General features: G+C 35.1%; 2 protein-coding genes and 2 long non-coding RNA genes across 14 annotated transcripts in view; 1 reads left to right on the top strand and 3 right to left on the bottom strand.

Annotated features, from left to right (window-relative positions):
• The window catches only part of unc80 (unc80, NALCN channel complex subunit), a 108,566-nt gene extending 105,394 nt beyond the window's left edge, over positions 1-3,172 (bottom strand). For all 9 annotated transcript variants that reach the window (XM_066298639.1, XM_066298640.1, XM_066298642.1 and 6 more), the window contains exons 1-6: positions 2,938-3,172; positions 1,516-1,683; positions 1,242-1,290; positions 1,148-1,177; positions 670-836; positions 306-474 (exon numbers count right to left, since the gene is read on the bottom strand). In XM_066298639.1, the coding sequence (XP_066154736.1) occupies positions 306-474; positions 670-836; positions 1,148-1,177; positions 1,242-1,290; positions 1,516-1,610 (510 nt within the window). In that variant the 5' untranslated portion in view covers positions 1,611-1,683; positions 2,938-3,172. The remainder of the gene's footprint in view (positions 1-305; positions 475-669; positions 837-1,147; positions 1,178-1,241; positions 1,291-1,515; positions 1,684-2,937) is intronic.
• Positions 3,173-6,900: 3,728 nt separating this feature from the next.
• LOC136348081 (uncharacterized) lies at positions 6,901-9,772 on the bottom strand. The gene is made up of 2 exons (XR_010733576.1): positions 9,325-9,772; positions 6,901-7,261 (listed from the first exon to the last, which is right to left on the bottom strand). It is a non-coding gene; the product is annotated as an uncharacterized lncRNA (long non-coding RNA).
• Positions 9,773-12,780: 3,008 nt separating this feature from the next.
• On the top strand, positions 12,781-19,059 carry Der-1 (derlin-1). Of its 2 annotated transcripts, none has more exons than XM_066298573.1 (4): positions 12,781-13,027; positions 15,856-16,122; positions 16,471-16,562; positions 18,581-19,059. In XM_066298573.1, the coding sequence occupies exons 2-4, from the start codon at positions 15,861-15,863 to the stop codon at positions 18,974-18,976; spliced, it is 750 nt and encodes a 249-aa protein (XP_066154670.1). In that variant the 5' UTR covers positions 12,781-13,027; positions 15,856-15,860; the 3' UTR covers positions 18,977-19,059. The 2 variants fall into 2 exon arrangements, with proteins under 2 accessions (XP_066154670.1, XP_066154671.1); XM_066298574.1 differs by lacking the exon at positions 12,781-13,027 and adding an exon at positions 13,336-13,355.
• On the bottom strand, positions 18,986-20,120 carry LOC136348045 (uncharacterized). 2 transcript variants are annotated; one of them, XR_010733575.1, is made up of 3 exons: positions 20,043-20,120; positions 19,413-19,532; positions 18,986-19,356 (listed from the first exon to the last, which is right to left on the bottom strand). It is a non-coding gene; the product is annotated as an uncharacterized lncRNA (long non-coding RNA). The 2 variants fall into 2 exon arrangements; XR_010733574.1 differs by having other exon boundaries at positions 19,773-20,053.
• Positions 20,121-20,134: the final 14 nt, after the last annotated feature.

Here is a 20,134-nt window from a genome sequence, read left to right as displayed (position 1 = left end):
CACCTCTAGCGTCACAGCATTACAGAATCTAACGATTTCGAGTTCAAAAATGTAATTTTAATAACGAAAACCGTCATATTGTAACCGAAAATTTTCTTTCATAAAGAATATTGAAGACAATTTTTTGGTTTGAAATTCTCGGTCTTTTTGGAAAACCAAATCCGCTCTCGGTATACCACTAGCTCATCATCAAATCTAACGTGTAAACATCCAAAGCTTAGTTCGGGTTAGTTAAGATCAGGTCGACGTTAGTTCAACGTGGAAACATCTAAAGGTTAGATTCTGGTTCAATCGTTACTACTTACAGTTATAGTTGGAACGGAAAATAAATAGTGAAAGTGGGAGTAATGGAACAAGTCCTTATCGAGGTCCGTGTCGGCGCACTCTTCCGCGGCATCCAGAAGTATCCAGTGGAGCGTGTAAAGCAGCTTAGTCTCCAGAGCGCCCAAGCTTTGGAGGTTGCCATCTTTCATCCTAGTCGAGACATAAATAATGGATGATCATTAGAAAAACCCTGGCAAAATGCGGTGGGTCGTAGATGCACCATCAAATTTCTGACTGACAACGGATAATAGATGAATTCGTCCAAGAATATGATATTCAACGCTTACTTCAGGTTTCTTTGATAACTATTATGTTCTATTATCAACTTTTAAATTCGTTTCATACCTGTTATATAAGACTGTCTGCACTGCGTGCAAGACATGCGGAAGGGCAGCTTGAATCAGCTTCCATCTGGGAATTGTTTTCACTGCCTCTGTAAGGTCTTTCTTAAGCCCGGAAAACAAGTTCTGCACCAGAACTTTTTCAAAGTTTTTACACGCTTCTTTAAGCTCCTAAAATATAAATTTCTCCTTTAAAGCTGTTTTCAAAGTTTTTAGAGTACCATAGCCCACGCAAACGCAGGGGGAGGTCAGGCGTCCGGGTTTGATTCTGCGCTCTTGGTCATTCGTGGATTTCCCAGTAACAATGCACGCTGCTCCGACCATTGGCCGTTACCAGGAAGTCCATCCATGACAAAGAAGGCAGCACGCGTACTGCCGGTAATCAGACCAGCGTGTGTTGTTACCAGCAGGTCCATCCACGAGAAACGACGCAGAACTCCAAAAGCCTGACCGCCCTGTCCATGCAGGCTCCACAGGCTTACGTGATGTCCTGTGATGGCATGTTGGCAAAACTGCGAAGAGACGATAATGATTAACTTAACTCTTTTAACAATGCTATTTTAATGAAAAGCTTACCATACACGACGCTTCGTGTAGTTTTCCCAGTTTTGGTCTGACAAACGGGCTGTAAAATAATAGATAACCTGTGAGGGTTGAGGCTACATGACACCCATACAGGACAATGTAAGATGTGCCACCGAGTACTAAAGCCGCAAAATAATGGAAGCGACTTTATTTTGTGCGTATTAAGAATTTCTGATTTATTTACTTAATCACCTGCTTTGTTTCGTGACTATTAACGATCAATTGCAACCGATGGAACGACCGGAAATGGGTAGAACGGCCTTACCTCACTTGACGCCAAAGAAATATTTGAATGGGAATCGGAACTGCGACCTCATTGAGAATTCCTTCGTTCTGAAGGCTTCCGTCCTGAGCCTGCATGTCAACCCCCTTCCAAGTTGTTTATTCTCTAGAGAAACCGCTTCAGTGACGTAACGATAACGTTCCCATGTGCCTGAGAATGAAAAATTTCATAGTGTGTTGTTCATTCGTGGATCCATTACATTTACTTGGCGAAAAAGTAACAGTGTTGTTATACTCGTATCGAATAGGATTAACAGAGTTCTTTCTCTCTGGTGATGTGGATGAAAACACTCCACATTTAGTGAAAATTGGTCATTTTGAAACGCAGAATCAAAAAATAATCCTCAAAATATTTATAATCTTAAAATAAACGGACCACGCCCAAGAATTGTATTTATTTTTTTTTTTTTAGTATAAAACACCCTGTATGTATAAGCCTTATTGAAAAATACTTTTTCCATTTTGAATTAGCTTCCACAATTGACTGAGCCATAAGGGAGAGAAAATTTTCCTAAAAAATGTTCAAAAATAATTTCAGGATACTAAGTCAAGCAGGCGCACTACTCGGTACCTAAAAAACTTTCCAACCTCAAAAAATTCCTGCTTGTTAACTTAGTCAAACCATTGCGGCCGTAACTAACCTAAACTTTTTCGGAAAATGTTGCTTGTGGTTGAGGTGGCAGCAACCGAAACCGAGGACAAGACAAACCTCCTAGTGACCATCGAATGTAATGGTAAAATTTTGGCCGAAATTATCCACTTGGAAAAATAGATGTTTTTATTCTAAATAATATTTCAATTACACATTTATTAATGTAGTTTTTCTTTCGTTTGGAAAACACGACCTGAGTCGCTAAGAAATAGGACGTGACGGTTCAAGTAGCTCTATTCTAGCGTCAGCGATTTCCGTTTTACATCCTCTAAAAGTCAAAATTTACCTTTTTCATCGTGATTTTTTAAGAGATTATTTTTTGGGCGATAACTTTGCATAACAAAAATTGAAGAATAACAAAGGCTGCATATAAAAGTTGCTTCAAAAATACAGATTGTCCTCGAAAATTCCTGAGTTGTGAATAATTTCAAGTAGCACTGAAATTTTTCAAAATTTTTTTGCAATATTTCATTTTTTTTTTCATATTGAACCATTTACAGTTTCCAACTGGCTGCCCAATTGAACAACAGCTGATCATTATTGACCATTCAGCACGACGTATTTCTAAGGAGTTGTTACTCCAATAAACTGAAGTCGAATATAAACTTTTACTAATTGTCATTGGCGCAAGTACCTCTGAGAGTACTATTGGCCTTCCCCAGCCGAATTAGCGCGAAAATAGAGGCTCATAGATCACATAGCTGTAGAACTAAGTTTTATTAAAAAAAAAAAAAAAATAGTGTCTAGACTTACTGCGCTGAGATGAGAATGCAATATTTCAGTTGCGTTAATTTTGAATCTTTCTGATGGACAGGGAGTAAATTCAGATTGTAAACTGCACAATTCACGTTTGCAATTTCACGTTGCTGCAAGTAACTGAAATGACGCAGGACATTTTAAAAACAGTACATCAACGATTGAACGTGCTTTAATCTAAAATTTCGATTTTTCAACCTCAATCTCCAAGAGACAAAACTGGAAGCAGGCTCTAAATCCCCATAGATTTTTGTTGCCCTGTAACCGTATCGATTTGAGCTTTGGATCCTGCGTCCGAGAGGAGCCTGCGTGAAGCTCATTTATGAAACAAGTGCATATTTTCGCCAGTTAAATTAGGAAAAATTATTGTTTTTTTTTTTTTTATATGTATAGTTTTTCATAATTCGTGGGATCAGGACGTGTAAAATATATACGGGGTGATTAAAAAAGGTTAAATGAACTGAGGGTAAATAGAGGATCACAATTCGATATCGCCCGTATAAGGGGGTCAATCGGGATTCGTCACGAGGATGCCAAGTGATTTGTATTTTTGGCAAAACTTTGATCAACCTTATCTTTTGGGAACCCCGTATAACACATTGAAATTTTTTTGCGGTGTAAATTCTGATGCAACGCTCATTGGATAATGTTCACAAAACTAATGGATTTCGTTTCTGGAATAGGAGGAACAAACTTCCATGAAATTTAAAAATTCTCTATATAATTTTTGTTAAAAAATTGACATGGGACGTATAGAAAATTGTCTCAGTCACACGATTGCAACAAGGCTCACTTACACGAGTCAAGAATGAAGCCTCGCAGAGATTTTTAACAAGAGACCTTTTTTCCTTAAAAAATGTAGGAAAACACAAGTTTAGTCATTAATAAATTTTATACCGGGTGATGAAAAAGTTATGCCCTTTTAAAGAGGGTTCATCGACAACGCCCTCTACACATTGTGCATCGAAAATGTAAACTGATTCTGATTTCTTATCCCCAAGAACCGCCCTATACGACATTTTGTGTAGATAGCAGCATTACCAACCAAGAAATTAATTTTTTTGCTTTTTTTTGTTTTCACTTTGACGCCCTGTATTTCGAAAACCGTCCACCTTTGGATTGGATAAATCAGGTTAAATCATCGTCTGCTCATCCCAGGAATATGTGGTAGAATTTGGTATAGACCTTTTACAGACACCCTATACAGGGTTGCTCATTAGTGCGTCAAAGTGCGATATCTCAGTAAATATAACTTTGACGCACTAATGAGCAACCCTGTATATTGCCGGAACAGACCTCCATTTCCGATTTCAAAACTAATTGATTCATTTTTGTTTGCGTCAATGTTCTGAGAAATAATCCAAAACTCAGAAACGCAGATCAGGGCTGTCCTGGAACACAACGGGTTTGATTTATTTCCCTGTTATCGCACAGTATCATGACTCATGAATTCCAAAATAATTCCTCGATGTATTGCATTAAGGGTTCCGAGAGCAATATTACGGGCTATTATTTAGTCATTATTTAAATAAAGAAGCTCAAGGAAATATAAACAAACTATAAATTGTTTTTATCGGATGTGGGGTTTAGAAATAATCTCACTCAAGATACTTCAATCCTGCTTTTATTAATTGCAGTCAGCAGGCACGCACGTGTCGTCGCTAACAAAGTTCCATAAGAACTGACTGTACAAAAGATTAGTAAGTTTTCCACCCCTTTACAGTTAGGGACCAACGCTACATCCCCTTGGTTTATCGCCTCGGCCACGTGGTTTTCATGAAAGAAAATATCTACCTTCACGTAGATAAAAGTAAAATAAGTAAAATATCATATTTTACCCTTCTTCCTGTAGGTTCCGATTTCTCGGGATGCAGCCAATCATTGTCCACCTCCCGTTGTGAGCTATGACACACCCTGTATTTCCGCAACGAAGCATCTTTGGGATATAGTTGATATAACAAAATCACCTTTGTTTTAACTGTAGAATACGCTCCCGAAGTTATGTACCGTACTTAGGAAACACCCTGTATATTTTTAAAAACGATGCATTACTAATTCAATTTTCGCGAGCTATCTGCCGAGCTGGCATTATACCGGGTGGTCCATTTAACCTGACAAATCGGGATATCTCGAAAATTACGCATCGGATTGAAAAAAGTTTCAAATGAAAGTATTTTGTCTCGAATGGATCCGCGATGTAACACTAACCATGACTTCCCAACTCTTCCGCTTGGGGTTGGGGCGGGGGTAACTTTGAAATCTCAAATGGCGACCCTAATTTTTTATTGCAGATTTGAATTTTACGATAAAAATTACTTGGAGTTTGTCTGAAACTTTTTTTTCGATTCGCCACAGATGACGCTGTAATCGGAAAAATTTGTTTTATTCTGATTCTGAAAGAAAGCATCGTGTCTTTCATATTTTTAATGGAAACTTGTTGGTTTTTTTGGGTACCTCCGATGCAAAATGCCTCGTGCACGCCAAAATGCAGTTTATCGGCAGCTAACTCCCTTCGAAAGGGGAAGAATTGTTGGTGTGCATGAGGCAGGTTTACCTTTCCGCGAAATTGCACGTAGATTGGATCGAAACGCATCAACAGTGCCAAAAGCTTGGAGAGATTGGTCTAAGGAAGGGTCAGTAAATCGTCATCGTGGTAGTGGCCGTCCAAGAATGACGAACCTACGCGAAGACCGGCGACTTCGTCGTTCAGCAACGTTTGAAACAATTCCGTCTCTTGGTACTAACTGGGTAGCCACCCTAAATCGAAGGGTCTCCCTTGGTACGATGTATCGCAGAATTCTAAGTTTTGGACTAAATTCATATCGTCTTCCATTATCACGAAACCACAGGGTGGCCTGACTGGAGTGGTGTCGTCTGAGAGTGCAATGAGCGGATGAGTGGAGAAGAATCGTGTTCAGTGATGAGAGCCGATTTTGTTTATGGCGATCTGATGGACGGTTACGTGTTAGAAAGCGCAGAGGAGAGCGATTAAATTTGTAATTTTTGGAGTCATTCTGGTTTAACACCAGGTGTCATGGTTTGGGGTGCCACCCACTATGGTAGTCAGTCTCCTCTTGTTTTCATTTATGATAGATTAAATGCTCAGAGGTACGTTAATAGTGTCTTAGAACCGGTTCTTGTACCATACATGCACGACCATCCTGGAAGCACATTTCAACAGGATAATGCGCGACCACATGTAGCCAACGATACTTTGAGGTATTTGGAAGCTGAAAATTTAGATACTTTGCCTTGGCCAGCTCGGTCTCCAGATTTGTCCCCACTAGAGCATGTATGGGATATGATGGGTCGGAGACTTCAACGTTTAGCTCGCCCTCCGGAGACCATAGATGAACTCCGCGAGCAGGTGCAGATTACCTAGGATACAATACCCCAGGAAGACACTGACAATTTAATTTTAAGCATGCCGCGTCGCTTACAGGAATGTATTAATTTGAGAGGAGACACCACCCATTATTAAATTATTATTAAATTTTTTCACTTATTCGCAATAATTTTCTTTTGATATCTTGATCGTTTTTATCTATTACCCAACGTAATGCCAGAATTTCAAACGTGCACGATGTGTTCTTCTTGGTGTTGCGGTTCTTTTGAAAGTCAGTGTATATGGATATTGAATATTAAAAAAAAAAGTAAAAATTGATTTAAATTCGCATTTTACTCCCTGCGTCGTGTTGTGCACTTAAGTTGCAATGGAATGAAAGTGCATCCCACTCACCTACCTAACTGCTCTTGTTGACCCTCTTTGCAGCATGCACCGAAAATTCTTTAATTAACGTTTAAAGTCTCGCCACGTTCCTGAATGTTTATCACGAGAGTGTTGTAAAACCTTTGAACCAATATTATTTAAATCGTTATCCTAAGTCTGAACAAAACGATAAACGAGATTAAAGGTGCACGTGATTCGAAAGATTAGTCGCCATAAGAATTGGACTTGGGTACGTTAAATAAATTTAATAAAATTATTAAAAAAACACGACATGTATGTACATCCTAAATATTGTTAATAATCTCGAAATTGCTAGATCTAGGTGATTCTAAAAATCCCTATTGTGTTAATATCTTTCCTTAACAGATGTGTCACTGCAGACACTGTAGAAATCACTCTTATTACTTTTTACACTGTAAAAACTTTGAACACTTTTCAAACTAAGTAAGGAAGACGTAGAGATTGTTCGTGTGTGAAGATTCTTTGACGGCTCATTGTTCTCAAAGTTTTTTTCGTGAATGGCTCTTGCGGGAACTTGTTGACTTTGAATTTCGGTAAAAGCATCTTGATTCCTCTCCTTGATTTCTGGTTCTGAAAAATTAAATGATACAGTTATTCGACCTTTAAAATTAAAACCCACTCAAGTCGCCTTTTCCCTTTATACAATTTAATGACTCAATTTAAGTAGCAGGCAATCGCGCAGTACCAATTTGGCGACGTTATCCATGCGGTTTGCCCGAACTTTGCGCTGTACACGGGGCTTTACCTACGTCGTTATTTAATTAATTCACCTGGAAGTTCGAAAACTTTGTTTCAATTTCTATACAGGGACTGTTGCAAATAACTAGAAAACGGTGACGGATATAGGGCGAAAACAAAGAAATTATGTTATTACCCTAGTAATAGTAGATGCATCCCAAAGGCCTTTTAGTGCGTGCTGCAGGGTGCAGAAAACATCGATGATAATGCACACGTTATTAAAAAAACATTGTTTATACAGGGTGCCCAAGGATAGATATAGCAAACGGACCAAGGAACCGACATTTTTTTAATTTTTGAATGACGTTTGGGCGTTGAGTCCTGCTTGTGATACTATGGCCTACAAAAAATTCCGTGTTATACAGAGTGTTTTATGAACAAATTTTGTAAAAATCACGACCAATAAAGTGTCAATTTTCGAAGATACGAAAAAATTCGATAAAAAAAATTGTTTATAACACATATCTTAGATCTCTATAACAAATTTAAGGACCTTGGAAGTATTTTATTTTTATTATTTTTAATTATACCACAAACACCGCGTAGACGTCAAAACAAATAATAAATATCAAATTTAACACATCAGATTTATAATTAGCAATAGATTTACCATTTTGTAATAATTATTTATTTCATATAACCACCACGCCTAATCTGCAGTTTTCTTCTCCCCGCCTGAATTCCTTAAAACCGTTTTGAATGTGTTCCAAAGTTGAACAGTTCACAGCATTTGTAATTCTTTGCTGCATCATTAGGTGGTGATTCAGCATAAACCAATTGTTGGAGTCGACCCCATACGAAGAAGTCCAACGTTGATACGTCTGGAGATCTCGGTGGCCACTTGAATGGTTCATTTCGGGCAATCCAACTTTCTCCGAAGTTAATTTTTTTTTTAGAAAAATACTTTTATATTCCTGAAATTTACTACGGATATGTGAGATTACATTCTGAACAACTTTTTTTTTGTAGAATTTTTTCGTATCATGAAAAATGAGAGACTTTATTGGTAACAATTGTTATAAATTTGTTTATAAACCACCCTATATAACACTGACTCAACTTATTGTTTTATATACGATAGTTTAACGATAGGCCGGACTCAATCCCCATACGTCATTCAAAAACTTAAATATTTTTGGTTTATCTGTATTGTTATCATATCTACGCTAGGACACACTGTATGTATGACAATTTAGAATTATTTTCATAGGGTTTTTACTGGCCACTGATCTTGGGACACCCTGTCCAAAACGCATTTAGCGCTTTTCCGATGATATTCTAGTTTGGCACTAATTGTTTTACTGCAAAGTGAAAACAGTATCACTTTGCTAATTAAAAAGACAAGCAATCTGACATAGTAGGCACCATAGAAATAGTTCAGTAGTGCAGAATTGACCATTTTGCAACCATCCGTGCATTTTTGGGATCATTTCAAAATTTTGGGCATATTCTAACTTCTGTAATAATTCTCAGATTCGCATTTTAACTTATCAAGACGAGTATAAAAGCAAAAATACAAAACTTAGCAACTATCGAACTTAATATATATTAAAACTTTTGACATGGGCAAATATTCAGTATTCGCGTCCTAAGCCTGACCGTTCATAAATTGAGACTCTCGAAAGTGGAGAAAATGCCGCTTTTCGTAACTTATCATCTCGGAGAAAATTCATGATTCTTCTGAAATTTCGATGTTACCATTGATTTCTGATACAACTAACTGCTCTGCGTCAGCGAAATTATTTCGATAAAAATTTTGAGGGCATCTCGCGTTTCTCCAAAATTCAGAACCTTCGTGAAAAATGCATGATTATATCTTTGCTAAAAGCAGAAGTGTTGAATCCGCAAGCCCTCGAAAATGGGACATTCTGTACATAGTGATTAAGGAAACCTACCTGAAAAAGTTCGTGTCTGTCCTCTTCCCCTACTTCCACATTTACACCACGTGAAAAACATTTCAACATATAACTTATTAAATAGACGAGTACACGTGCGAAGTATTCTAACGCATGCTTCACTTTTAACATTAACAACTACAATCCGCGCACCTTAGTCTAAGCAACATTATGCTCATAATTGTAGACTTATATCCAGTGACACCTGCTCAACCAAATATATTGTTTCCCTTCATGAGCTGTTATAAATATTAAGCAATAAACGATACTTAATGCGAATGTTGACTTTTAATCTATCCGTTCTACGGAAGAGAGATTACATTTTATCAGTAGATTCTGATAACTACTACAAGGGTTATTGTAAAAATAGGTACAGAGGTCAATTTTTCAAAACCACTGGATTTCAGAGTGTTTAGACGGATACCCAACTACTTATGTATAAGATTATACAGAAATATTTTATTTAAAAAAATTTTTATGCAAAAGGTCAAGAAAATAAGTAATCATGCCAAAACTGATACGTTAACTTGTTGCTTTTATACCCAGTTACCGTTATCAGATCTCAATACTTAACGATTATTTTTAATAAAATGCACCTATCTAAAGTGATCGCCCTGTATTTTAAATCGTAGAACTACCGTTGAAAATTTAGAGGAGATATCTTAAGCAGAGCACGCACCTCAAAGGTTCGTTTCCTTGCGCTGATTTGAAAAATAGCATGTTATGCACCGGTAGGAATAATACATTAATTACGTATTTTAAGCTCATAGACGGAACGCAGCCGAAGCTCTTCATTCCCCCCCCCACCCCCCACCCCGCTGCTAGGTTTTTAACAAATTATTTTTTTAATTCGAACTAGCATTAAATGGGACAAAAAATACTATATTTTAACTTTTTTTTTTAATGTTGCTTACGTCATCAGCAGCGCAAAACAGCCGGTTTTTCTCAATTGAAACTTCGATGACGGAAACATGGTTAAGAAAAAGGACAAAAAGGTGATTAAAAATGACCAAAGTTTGTGAGAACAAACCAATTTTCTTCCAACAAACAAGTTTTTCATTATTTACGTACTATTTAATTGAGTTTTAATGTATTTTTACCAAATTTATACGGGGTTTTCTCAAAAACTGATTGAGAGATTTTGAATAGCAATACATCATTGAACGTAGTTTTTAAATACATCTAATTTGATGTGTCACTTGACCAATTTTTTAATGGAAAAACTTCGGCGATTTTGTGCTACCAGTGACGTGCGCCACATTTAAAAAAATATATAAATGTCAAAAAATTGTTTTTTTTCTATTTTATGCTGCCTTTGAATTTAAAAAAAAAGTGAAAAAGTTAATAGAGGGAGACAATTTAAAGTCGCACGTTATCTATAATAAACTTACTGGAATCCTACTGATAAGTTGATTTATTATATAACATACGCAGAGACAATTTGAAAAATTACCGTGACTGTATCTGAGACACAAAAAAATAATAATAATTCCCCGAACTCATTGTACCGAGGGTGCGCCAAAATGATGTTTTAACCAATCCGTTCCCATTAAACCCGTCATCCCCAACCACCTCATCTAAGTAATGTTAAATGACGTGTTAATGAGTGGTTGAGGATGAAAGAATAAATGACAACGGATTGATTAATATATCTTTTTGGTTCCCCCTCGACATTATCGAAACTAATTAGAGGAATTTTTGATATATTTTTTGCCCAGATGTAGCCACTGTAAGTTTTCAAACTGTCACCCGGTATATAGGCATAATGTAAGCATCAGGAAAAATCCTCTTATAAAAAATCGACATGTTTTAAGGTCCCGTACACGCACCTGTTCTGTGCCGGTTGCGTTGCGAATCACCCTGTATATACCTATTTAATTCTTTTTCAATTATGTTAAATATATGTCAATTATGTTATGCTTGGTTTTATTTGAGTAAAAATGCTTTGGTTCGGTTTTGGTGAGTTTAGCTACGGTTATGTTAGAGAATAAGGTGGGTTTCATTACATTATTATATTCTTGAACTGTTTCATTTTACCCCAACCAGTGCCCCTATTCACTCCAGAGTCCCGAAAGCTTGCAAATACTCATATGAAAAATAAGTTAAAATAACCGAATTTTTTTGTAAGCAATCGCGTATTTCAGTATCCAAAAAGTCATTTTTTCAAAGAAGAAACCACTCATTTTTGGTAGGTTAGTTATAGGGGCCCCAATTATGATTATCAATTATCATTGCCAAGTATTATCATCATTACTGTAATCATTTTCTTCGTCAACAAACTTCATTGGACAAAATCCAATTAATACATTTTTGCAGTAAATATCACATAAATTTCGTAAATTTGATGTCGCAAACGTTATAGTTTCAAAATATGATATGAAATTTTAAAACGGAAAAAATAGTATGAACATTTCACCCTCTCTGAATACGAAATATATGTGAGCTTCTGTGAAGGAAATGATACGAGGGTGCTTATCAATTCGTTTAACGTGAGTGTAAAAAACATGTTGTCTCATAAAGATAGTGTTATAACCCAGCCTTAGGCATAGCCACTATGTCACGAACGCCTGTTACTGTCTTATTACATTTTGGAAATGGACCAAGCTTGTATTAGATGGAATAGATCATCTGTGATAAAAGATATAGAGGATTTGTTCATAATCTTGCCCAAAAACATATGGAAGTGTGACGAGAGCGATTAAGGGATGCAAGCGTGGGAAGAATGTGGAAGTTTTGGTGCTTGTTCTAGAGACGAAGAACAGATGCGCCCGGAGTGACTCCGATACATTGTAGGGGGGAGAATCCAATCCCCGATCTTAGAAAAGTAAAGAAGTACCGCTTAGACTTGTGCTTTTCTTCTAATTCTACTCCCCCAAAAAAAGAAAACTTTCTGACATATACGTGGAAACTGAAGTTCTAAGTGTCGCAAAAAAACATAGCAAGAAGACAGCGAATTACATATGCAAAGGCAGTAATTCCTGTAGCAAATATAAAATTTTTGATGACCCCCGGCCATCCTCTAACTTGAATTAAGTTTCACGACAAAGAAATTATATTTTTTAAAATTGTTAACTATAATAACTTAAAAATACAGATGATCAAGTTCACAGCATAACTGCTTACTACACGAAAATCACGAGCAACAGAATGATCCTTAAGTTGTTTTAAGGGTAGTTTTGTATAGTTATTTATCCCTGGATCCTTAACCAGGGTTAGTAGAAAGTCCAAACATCTACGTATGATAAGTTCGTCAGATAGGACAATATGGCTTTATATGACTCATGTCCGACGTCCATGTCTTGCAGATTCAAGGCCCCGAGGTGCATTCACAATCTCTGTCAAGCGAACGCTTGTCGCGGAAGAGAAATTAGAATGAGTTGACAACTGTGAACATATCCCCGGGCCGTGACAGCGCGACAGCAGAGACATTGCTAACTTCATTACAGTTCATTTCACCTGCGTGCCCGCTGTATGCAACTCATGTCGTTCACGTCATGTCGCATGTTTCGTATCTTTTGAACACGTCAACCCAACCAAAGATTGTTGATGTTTTTTTTAATTTGGTTAAAAATTTAACAGAGAAGTAAATGCTTAAATTATTAATTTTTTGTGAATATCACATATATAAATAATCTGTTTTGTATTTTTTTCCCCGCTAATAGTGCATGTACTCTTAGTTGTAGACTCTGCATTGATGTATGAGGTGAGTAAAATTCACTTCTAATTACGTTATCTGTTCCCGTTTACATTAACACCACATTTACTTTATTAAAAGTTGAAAAAAGGGGTAACTGTCTGTCATCACGTCAGTACAGGCCAAAATTATTTTTTACCATATTACCACATCACAAAGTGATCATTACACTTGGTGATACTCCAATTCAATAAAAATTACTTAGGAGCTTTAGTGCCATAACCTTTAACTGCTACTATACAATCCTTAACTCATACCACATTAGATTTGTTAAATTTCCCACCTTATTTTAGCCCTCAGGGTTTCTCGATCTTAAGAACATAGATACCTCTCAGGGGTAAGTAGTGCCTGCCATGTTATCATTTATAATCTAGGATAATGCCAGTGTTACAAAAGTTTCACAATGGAACATTTCTTATTTTTTAATTATTTATATGTCCATTTAGTTCTTTTTACTTGAAAAAATATGTAATGCATTCAGGTGATCCAATCTTTGAGGAACACAACTTGGAATGGCTAAAATAAGATGTTAATTTTATTGGAGAGGAGAATGAATGTTTGATAGTATAGACAGAACAGTTTGTTAAGTCTACACAACAGAATAGAATGAAAATAATTTATTTTACCATTGTAATTGGTTTTTATAATATATCAAAAGTGACCATGATATATATTTGCACAAATTTTATCCAATATGTTAAATGTTTGAAACCCAGTAAAAGGCAAATATGTCCATATTTTCAATTGTTAACCATACTCAGTGACAGTTTCCCAAAATTTAAATAAAAATACATCTTATTAATTAAAAATTGAACCTTTCTTTATATTAAAAAAGTCATGAATAAAGCCACCTATATAAAATTTTTCAGGTCCAGGTACTGAGAGTGGTATGGGCAAAGGGATTTAAAAACAGATTCTTAAATCCAGAGAGAGATCATTAAAATAAACTGATATATAAGAGTGATCCTGGGACTCTCCTGGGATCCTTAGCTATGTAGATGCTCGTTGATCCTTTAGTTATTATCACATTTTGACAGTGTAGAATCGAACTCTTTAAATGAAAACGGGTCTTTAGTTAATTTTCACAAATTAAGGAAAAAAAACGTGTGTGATTGTCTTCTAAAATAGTTTACAAATTTATCATGTGAAATTGAGAACCAATAGAAGATAGATTATTTTTTGGTGCATTATCTTATTCTAGGCAAAAAAATGGCTTTTGATTACTTAAATTGAGAACTATTCAACAAATTCTAAAATTCAACATTTTTTTTTTTCAAGGAATTTTTCAGTTTTTAGAAAAATGGTAAAATTTTAAGCAATTCCTCGCGTTTTGTTCATTTAACCCTCACTACACTTCATATAGTTTTCAGTATTTACAATAATTTGTTTACAAGAGGGCTCACTTTTAATAATTTTCACAGGTATCATGGAAATTACTGTGTATAACACAAAACTTTCATGGCTAGCTGCATATTTCAACTGCAGGATGATTTTGAAAAAATGCAATTTTGGGATTCCCCTTGTATCATCTGACTTATTGAATTGGAGACAACATACTCCTAGGCACAATTTTCTATAGAATCCAGAGGCATACTCGTTTTTTTCTTATGGAACACCCTGTATGTTTTTCCATAATAAAATATACTAATAATACTTATTACTTTTTAAAATATTTTTAGTAAATAGGCTATTAAAATATTAAGCAAAAAGCATTTTAATTATTATAAAATAAAGCGTTATAATAATAAATAAAGTTTATAAAAACAAACAATAACATATTACACCATAAAAATAACAATTCTTACCATCCAAAAGCAAACACTAATAAATAATTATTACAAATAACTTAATATATTCTTAAGATACTTAATTGCTCAAATTATTCAAACTGTAAGCCATTGACTTTAATGTATGTTAGACGTAATTTTTCTATTCTTTTTAAGGCATTTATCATTTTAATTGATAGTCCTTGAATTTGAGCAAAAGCTTTATGGATCGTCCCTCTTATTAATTTTATTATACCGAGTGCGATAAACTTTTGAGTTAATCCTAAAAGAAAATGTCTAGTATTGAAAAATTCAATGATCTTGGAGGTCATCTCACTGGACAAATCTATTGTTAATATTTGCATTTAAAAGTGTAGTAGTTACAATAGCGTTGTGAGCCGAAGTTGTTCCATTTTGTTGAAAAAAAGATGTGATTTCTCTGTACTAATGGAATCTCGCCTATAATATCCGGAATCACATCTTTTAAAATTTGAAGATATTTATTAGTATTCGCTCCTCCTTCAAAAATATACTTATATATGCTTAAAAAATTTTTTTAATGAGCATCATTACCACCATTATCTAGTAAAGTATTTTCCAAAATATACCAGGTTAATGTTTTAGCTTATTTTCATATTTTTCTCAATACAAGAGACTCCTCTATAGTACGATAGATGGGTTCCGCGTTATACCAATCCGTATTTTACAAGTCATTATATAATATAAATACATGAGTTGTTTACAACCCAAAGCAATTAACTTACTTGTTGTACATATTTAAAATAATTCTTCCTTAATAATCAGGCTCCAGGCACTCTATCGCAGCAATTCTTATGCCCGTTGAATAATAAATATTTTTTACTCTTTTTTTTCCTTATTTTACTGTGTTATACAAACACAATCGCAATTTTTTCGGCGTGTTATACGAATCCATTTTATATGAACCCTTGTTGTAGGCAGGTTTACTATACATATTTTGAAAAATCTTAATAATGTATCATTCACGTTTACTAATAGTTTCTTTAATGACCTTCATGCGAAATTGAAAAGAATGGGTCTGTTTTGTTCTAGGTACAATGTCGGATTTAGGCGATTGGTATCATTCCATACCAAAATTTACAAGGGTGTGGTTCACCGGGACTGTGGTTTTTACACTCTTAGGACGATTTGGCTTTCTAAATCCAATCAATTTAATTCTACTGTATGAGGCCGTAAAGAGATTTGAGATATGGAGACTCCTCACTTCAGTGTTATATTATCCAATTAGTGGACCTTCCGGTTTTCACTATTTAATTAATTTATATTTTTTATATAATTACTCAAGGAGACTTGAGGAAGGTATGTATTCATTTTATTATTTCTACAAGGCTTTTGGGAAACATTATTAGAAACTACAATTTTGAAAAAAATTTCGGATTAATTTGTAATTTGAAAATCATCTCGATTCGCACATTTGTGATAGATTGGAAGCGTGGATTGGAGGGGGCTTTTGTCTGCATGCACAGATGTTCCCAATAGAATACCATTATGGCACTAATACAATACATCTTATATTCATAAAAAAATTTATTAGCATCTTGTACTCGAATTGTACCGAAAGGTAACAAATATGTTATCGTTTAATGACAAGCTTTAATTTTGTACTTATCACAAAGCATTTATACGTTTTCTATTTTTTTTTTTTAGGAACTTATCAGGGAAAACCCGCAGATTATGCATATCTTTTAATTTTCAATTGGATCTGCTGCGTTATCATTGGACTCGTAGCTGATATGCCAGTAAGTTTTGTCCTTAAAATATTTTAAGTGCGTACTGAGTAGCCGAATAAGAATAGGCCTCTATGATATTTCGATAACATTTTGGCAAAAGCCCTCGTATACAATCGCTGAACTTGCCTTTAAAGTTTCTTCCAGCCAAAGGCTTAGCGCAACAACAACCATCCTATCATAAATTCCTTGGTTTCTTGAAAACTCCACAAGGTTAAAGTCCCGATAGTTAACACTTCATAATGTACTATCGTAGATTTCAAGAAGAGTAAAGAAGGTTAGCTGGTCAAAGACAAAATTTACATACAGTCTCAGACCAGTCAATGCTTATAATGTTGTTTACACGACCGTACATACATAATTAAGATATTTCAGGGAGATACTATTGAAGCCATACTATTTTGCATTTGAGGAGGTAATTTTTGGCATATGATTTGATTGAATCTTGGTTTTTTTGCGCTTCAGAGCGGCCTCATTTTATCTTCAGGTTAAAGAGTTATAATTAAAAAAAATTATTTGAAACATTAATATAATTTAAAAAAAAACATGATTTTTAAATCATAACATGTTTTCATCCAACATCTCAAGTCAAAACAAAGCAGCATGAAATCACCTGCGTAATCTCACTTCTTTTCATTTTTAGAATTTTTATCGTTTCCTTATTTTCTTTGGAAATAGATGGGAATAATTCATCTTTGAAGAAAGGTCTCTAAATAATTCGCTATCAGATTTAAAATTGCTTGGGAAATTAGTTGATTAGTGATTGGGTGAATATACAAAATTTAGTGTAAAGTAAATGTAATCTAAAAATTTTAAAGGGAAAACGTTTCAAGTTTTTGGTCTATCAAACGTCTAACAATAGAGTTCGAATTAGAAACAGTGGCGCCACGGTATCTCTGCTGTAGTAAAATTCACATAATCAATAGACAAACTCAAGTTTAATGCGTTCGTCAGATCCTAAATAAAACAAGAATTTACAATACTCAATTCCAAAATACTAAAATTCAATTAGGCTCTAACTGAATTTAATGGTAATAAGGGTCCAGTATTTTCCGATTTGTTTTTCAACATAGTTGATACGGGGCGGTACAAACTCCTTACACCAACTGTTCAAGAACTTTGGCATTATGCCAACAACTAAAAACAACAATATTGATAATATATGAACAGGAGCACTATTTTAGTCCTAAAAACAAGAGATTTTTACCGCAAAAGTTGGTGAATAAAGAAAACAAGAGTAAAACGTCAAAAATAACGAAAGTTAACGTAAGTCGACACTTTCAAAATATCAACTGTCAGGCCAACAGGGAAACGTCAACAAATTAAGGAGCAATCACGCAACAAAATACTTGTGGGTTTAGACACTCAAATATATTTTTATCCTTTTTTAGCATATAAATTTATATGATTTGTCATTTTACGTAAGGCGACTCTCAATTGTTAGATTTTGTGACGTGAATCAAAAGTTACGTGATTTGTATGTTGGTATTTGTACAGTGCTTTTTGTCTATCAAATGCTATAACGTGCCGTTATACCGGGTGATTCTAGATAAATGGGACGAGTAAATATCTTGAAATCAAGAAGATCTCCAGAAAACATATTGGAATAAAAACTTTTTTATTTTCAGGGGCTCAACTTTTTATGCTATCAATTTTTTCCCAAAGGTCACCTTCACCTGTCTTTGAGGGTTAACTTATTTTTTTAATGGAACATTCAATTAAAAAGAACAAAATTGGCCCCAAAATACAGGTGAAGGTGACCTTAAAAAAAATTGAGCCACTGCAAATAAAAAAAAACAATTTCTTCAAAAAAGTTTTTGTAGATCTTCTCGATTTCAAGACATTTGCTTGTCCCATTTATCTAGAGTCACCCAGTATAATAGATTCTTTAAGATTCAAACTATTAATGTGTTCTCAACCATAACTGTGAGCTATTTTCCGACACGATCCCGGTATTAAAAAATATTTCTATATTTAGACATGAATTTGTGGCACCGCATATTTATCTCATTACTTTAATATTTTTCCAGCTTCTTATGGATCCAATGATACTCTCCGTGCTTTACGTCTGGTGCCAATTGAATAAGGATGTCATCGTAACCTTCTGGTTTGGTACACGCTTTAAGGCTGTTTTCCTACCATGGGTACTTCTCATCTTCAATCTAGTCATGTCTGGCGGAGGATTAATGGAGCTTATCGGAATCCTCATCGGTCACCTGTACTTCTTCTTAACATTTAAATATCCTCAAGAACTGGGTGGTCCAGCTTTATTAGCCACTCCAGGCTTCTTAAAAAACTGGTTTCCCGATGAGGGAAATATTCATGGTTTCGGACAAGCCCCCGAACGAGCACCGGGTTTTCCTCGAGAACCAGGGATATTTAGAGGACACAATTGGGGTCAAGGTCATACACTAGGGGGAAATTAAAGGCAGTAATTTTCATATAATTTATACATATATTCTTAATTGATGTAGTGTAAGGTAATGTTGAAATAAAAAAATAGAAGATATTGGTGAATATTTTTTATATAAAATAAAACGCTCCTTTAGATTTTCTAAGCTCTTTACATCAGGATGTTCTCTTTTAGGAAGTCGTTGCACGTACACCCCAGATGCTAATAAACAGTCACATAAACCGTACTAATAAGTTCTTGCTGAGTAAACTTCATCTCGATGACCAGTTTGAAAACAAAGAGTTCGAAGAAACAAAAAACCGGAAATAAGCTGCCGATGCTCAAAACAAAAGACACAGAAACCATGGCAACGCATGCTAAACACTCAGATACTTAGCAGTGAATGCAGGATTTCTGGAATCATTAATAATTTCATTAACACTTAAGATAAATAAGACATTATTTTATACCAATATGAAGAAAATTGAAGTCGAAAAAGTGAAAATTTAAGTTGTTGTGGACACCCTGTATGGATTTTTGGCTAAATGAGTATTGGCACCTGCTAAGCGGATGTTACGTGAGAATCGGTCCTGAAATGATCAAAATCTAACTTAAAATAACGCTGCAAATGCCTAAAACTTCGTGTAAAACGTCATAGCTTCGAGTCACTGCATCCGAAAGTAAAAAACGTGTAAGAACCAATACAGATTTAAGAGAGAATTCTAACACGTGAAAAATATGCGGATGGTGTCTCATTTAAAAAAATTACACTTTATGTCGCCTCGTTTTTTTGGAACCCCTGTAGGGTTGTGGCTAATTTTAAAATGTACCTTTATTAGCCTACATCACCACAATTGAATTATATATGAGTTTATTTGTGATGAGCACGAGGGGCTGTTAAATGGACACCCTATATTATTTTTCTTTAAGTTTGTTCGTTAGGCATATCTGAGTTATTTATGTTTAGAGCCGTTAACACCTGTCCTATCGCTGCACTGAGTGCTTCTCTTTTATTTTATCACTTTAAGCTCTTAAAAAACGTATGTTTTAGGTCATCCATGTCGTCTTTGTTGCATTAACACGTTTTAGAATTTATTTACTTGATTTATCTTAAATATTCTCAGATGCCTCCAGGCCCTGTCTAAAATTGTCACGTGACAGCTATTCTCACCACGTTTCGTACTTATCCAGG

Source organism: Euwallacea fornicatus, chromosome 31 (genome assembly GCF_040115645.1).
Source record: "Euwallacea fornicatus isolate EFF26 chromosome 31, ASM4011564v1, whole genome shotgun sequence".
NCBI lineage: Eukaryota > Metazoa > Arthropoda > Insecta > Coleoptera > Curculionidae > Euwallacea > Euwallacea fornicatus.
This window is presented reverse-complemented; position numbering and strand designations above follow the sequence as displayed.

Coding starts and splice junctions, on each gene's coding strand:
- Der-1 (XM_066298573.1), top strand. CDS start 15,861: ATGTCGGATTTAGGCGATTGGTATCATTCCATACCAAAATTTACAAGG. Junction 16,123..16,470: donor CTCAAGGAGACTTGAGGAAG/GTATGTATTCAT, acceptor TTTTTTTTTTAG/GAACTTATCAGGGAAAACCC. Junction 16,563..18,580: donor GACTCGTAGCTGATATGCCA/GTAAGTTTTGTC, acceptor ATATTTTTCCAG/CTTCTTATGGATCCAATGAT.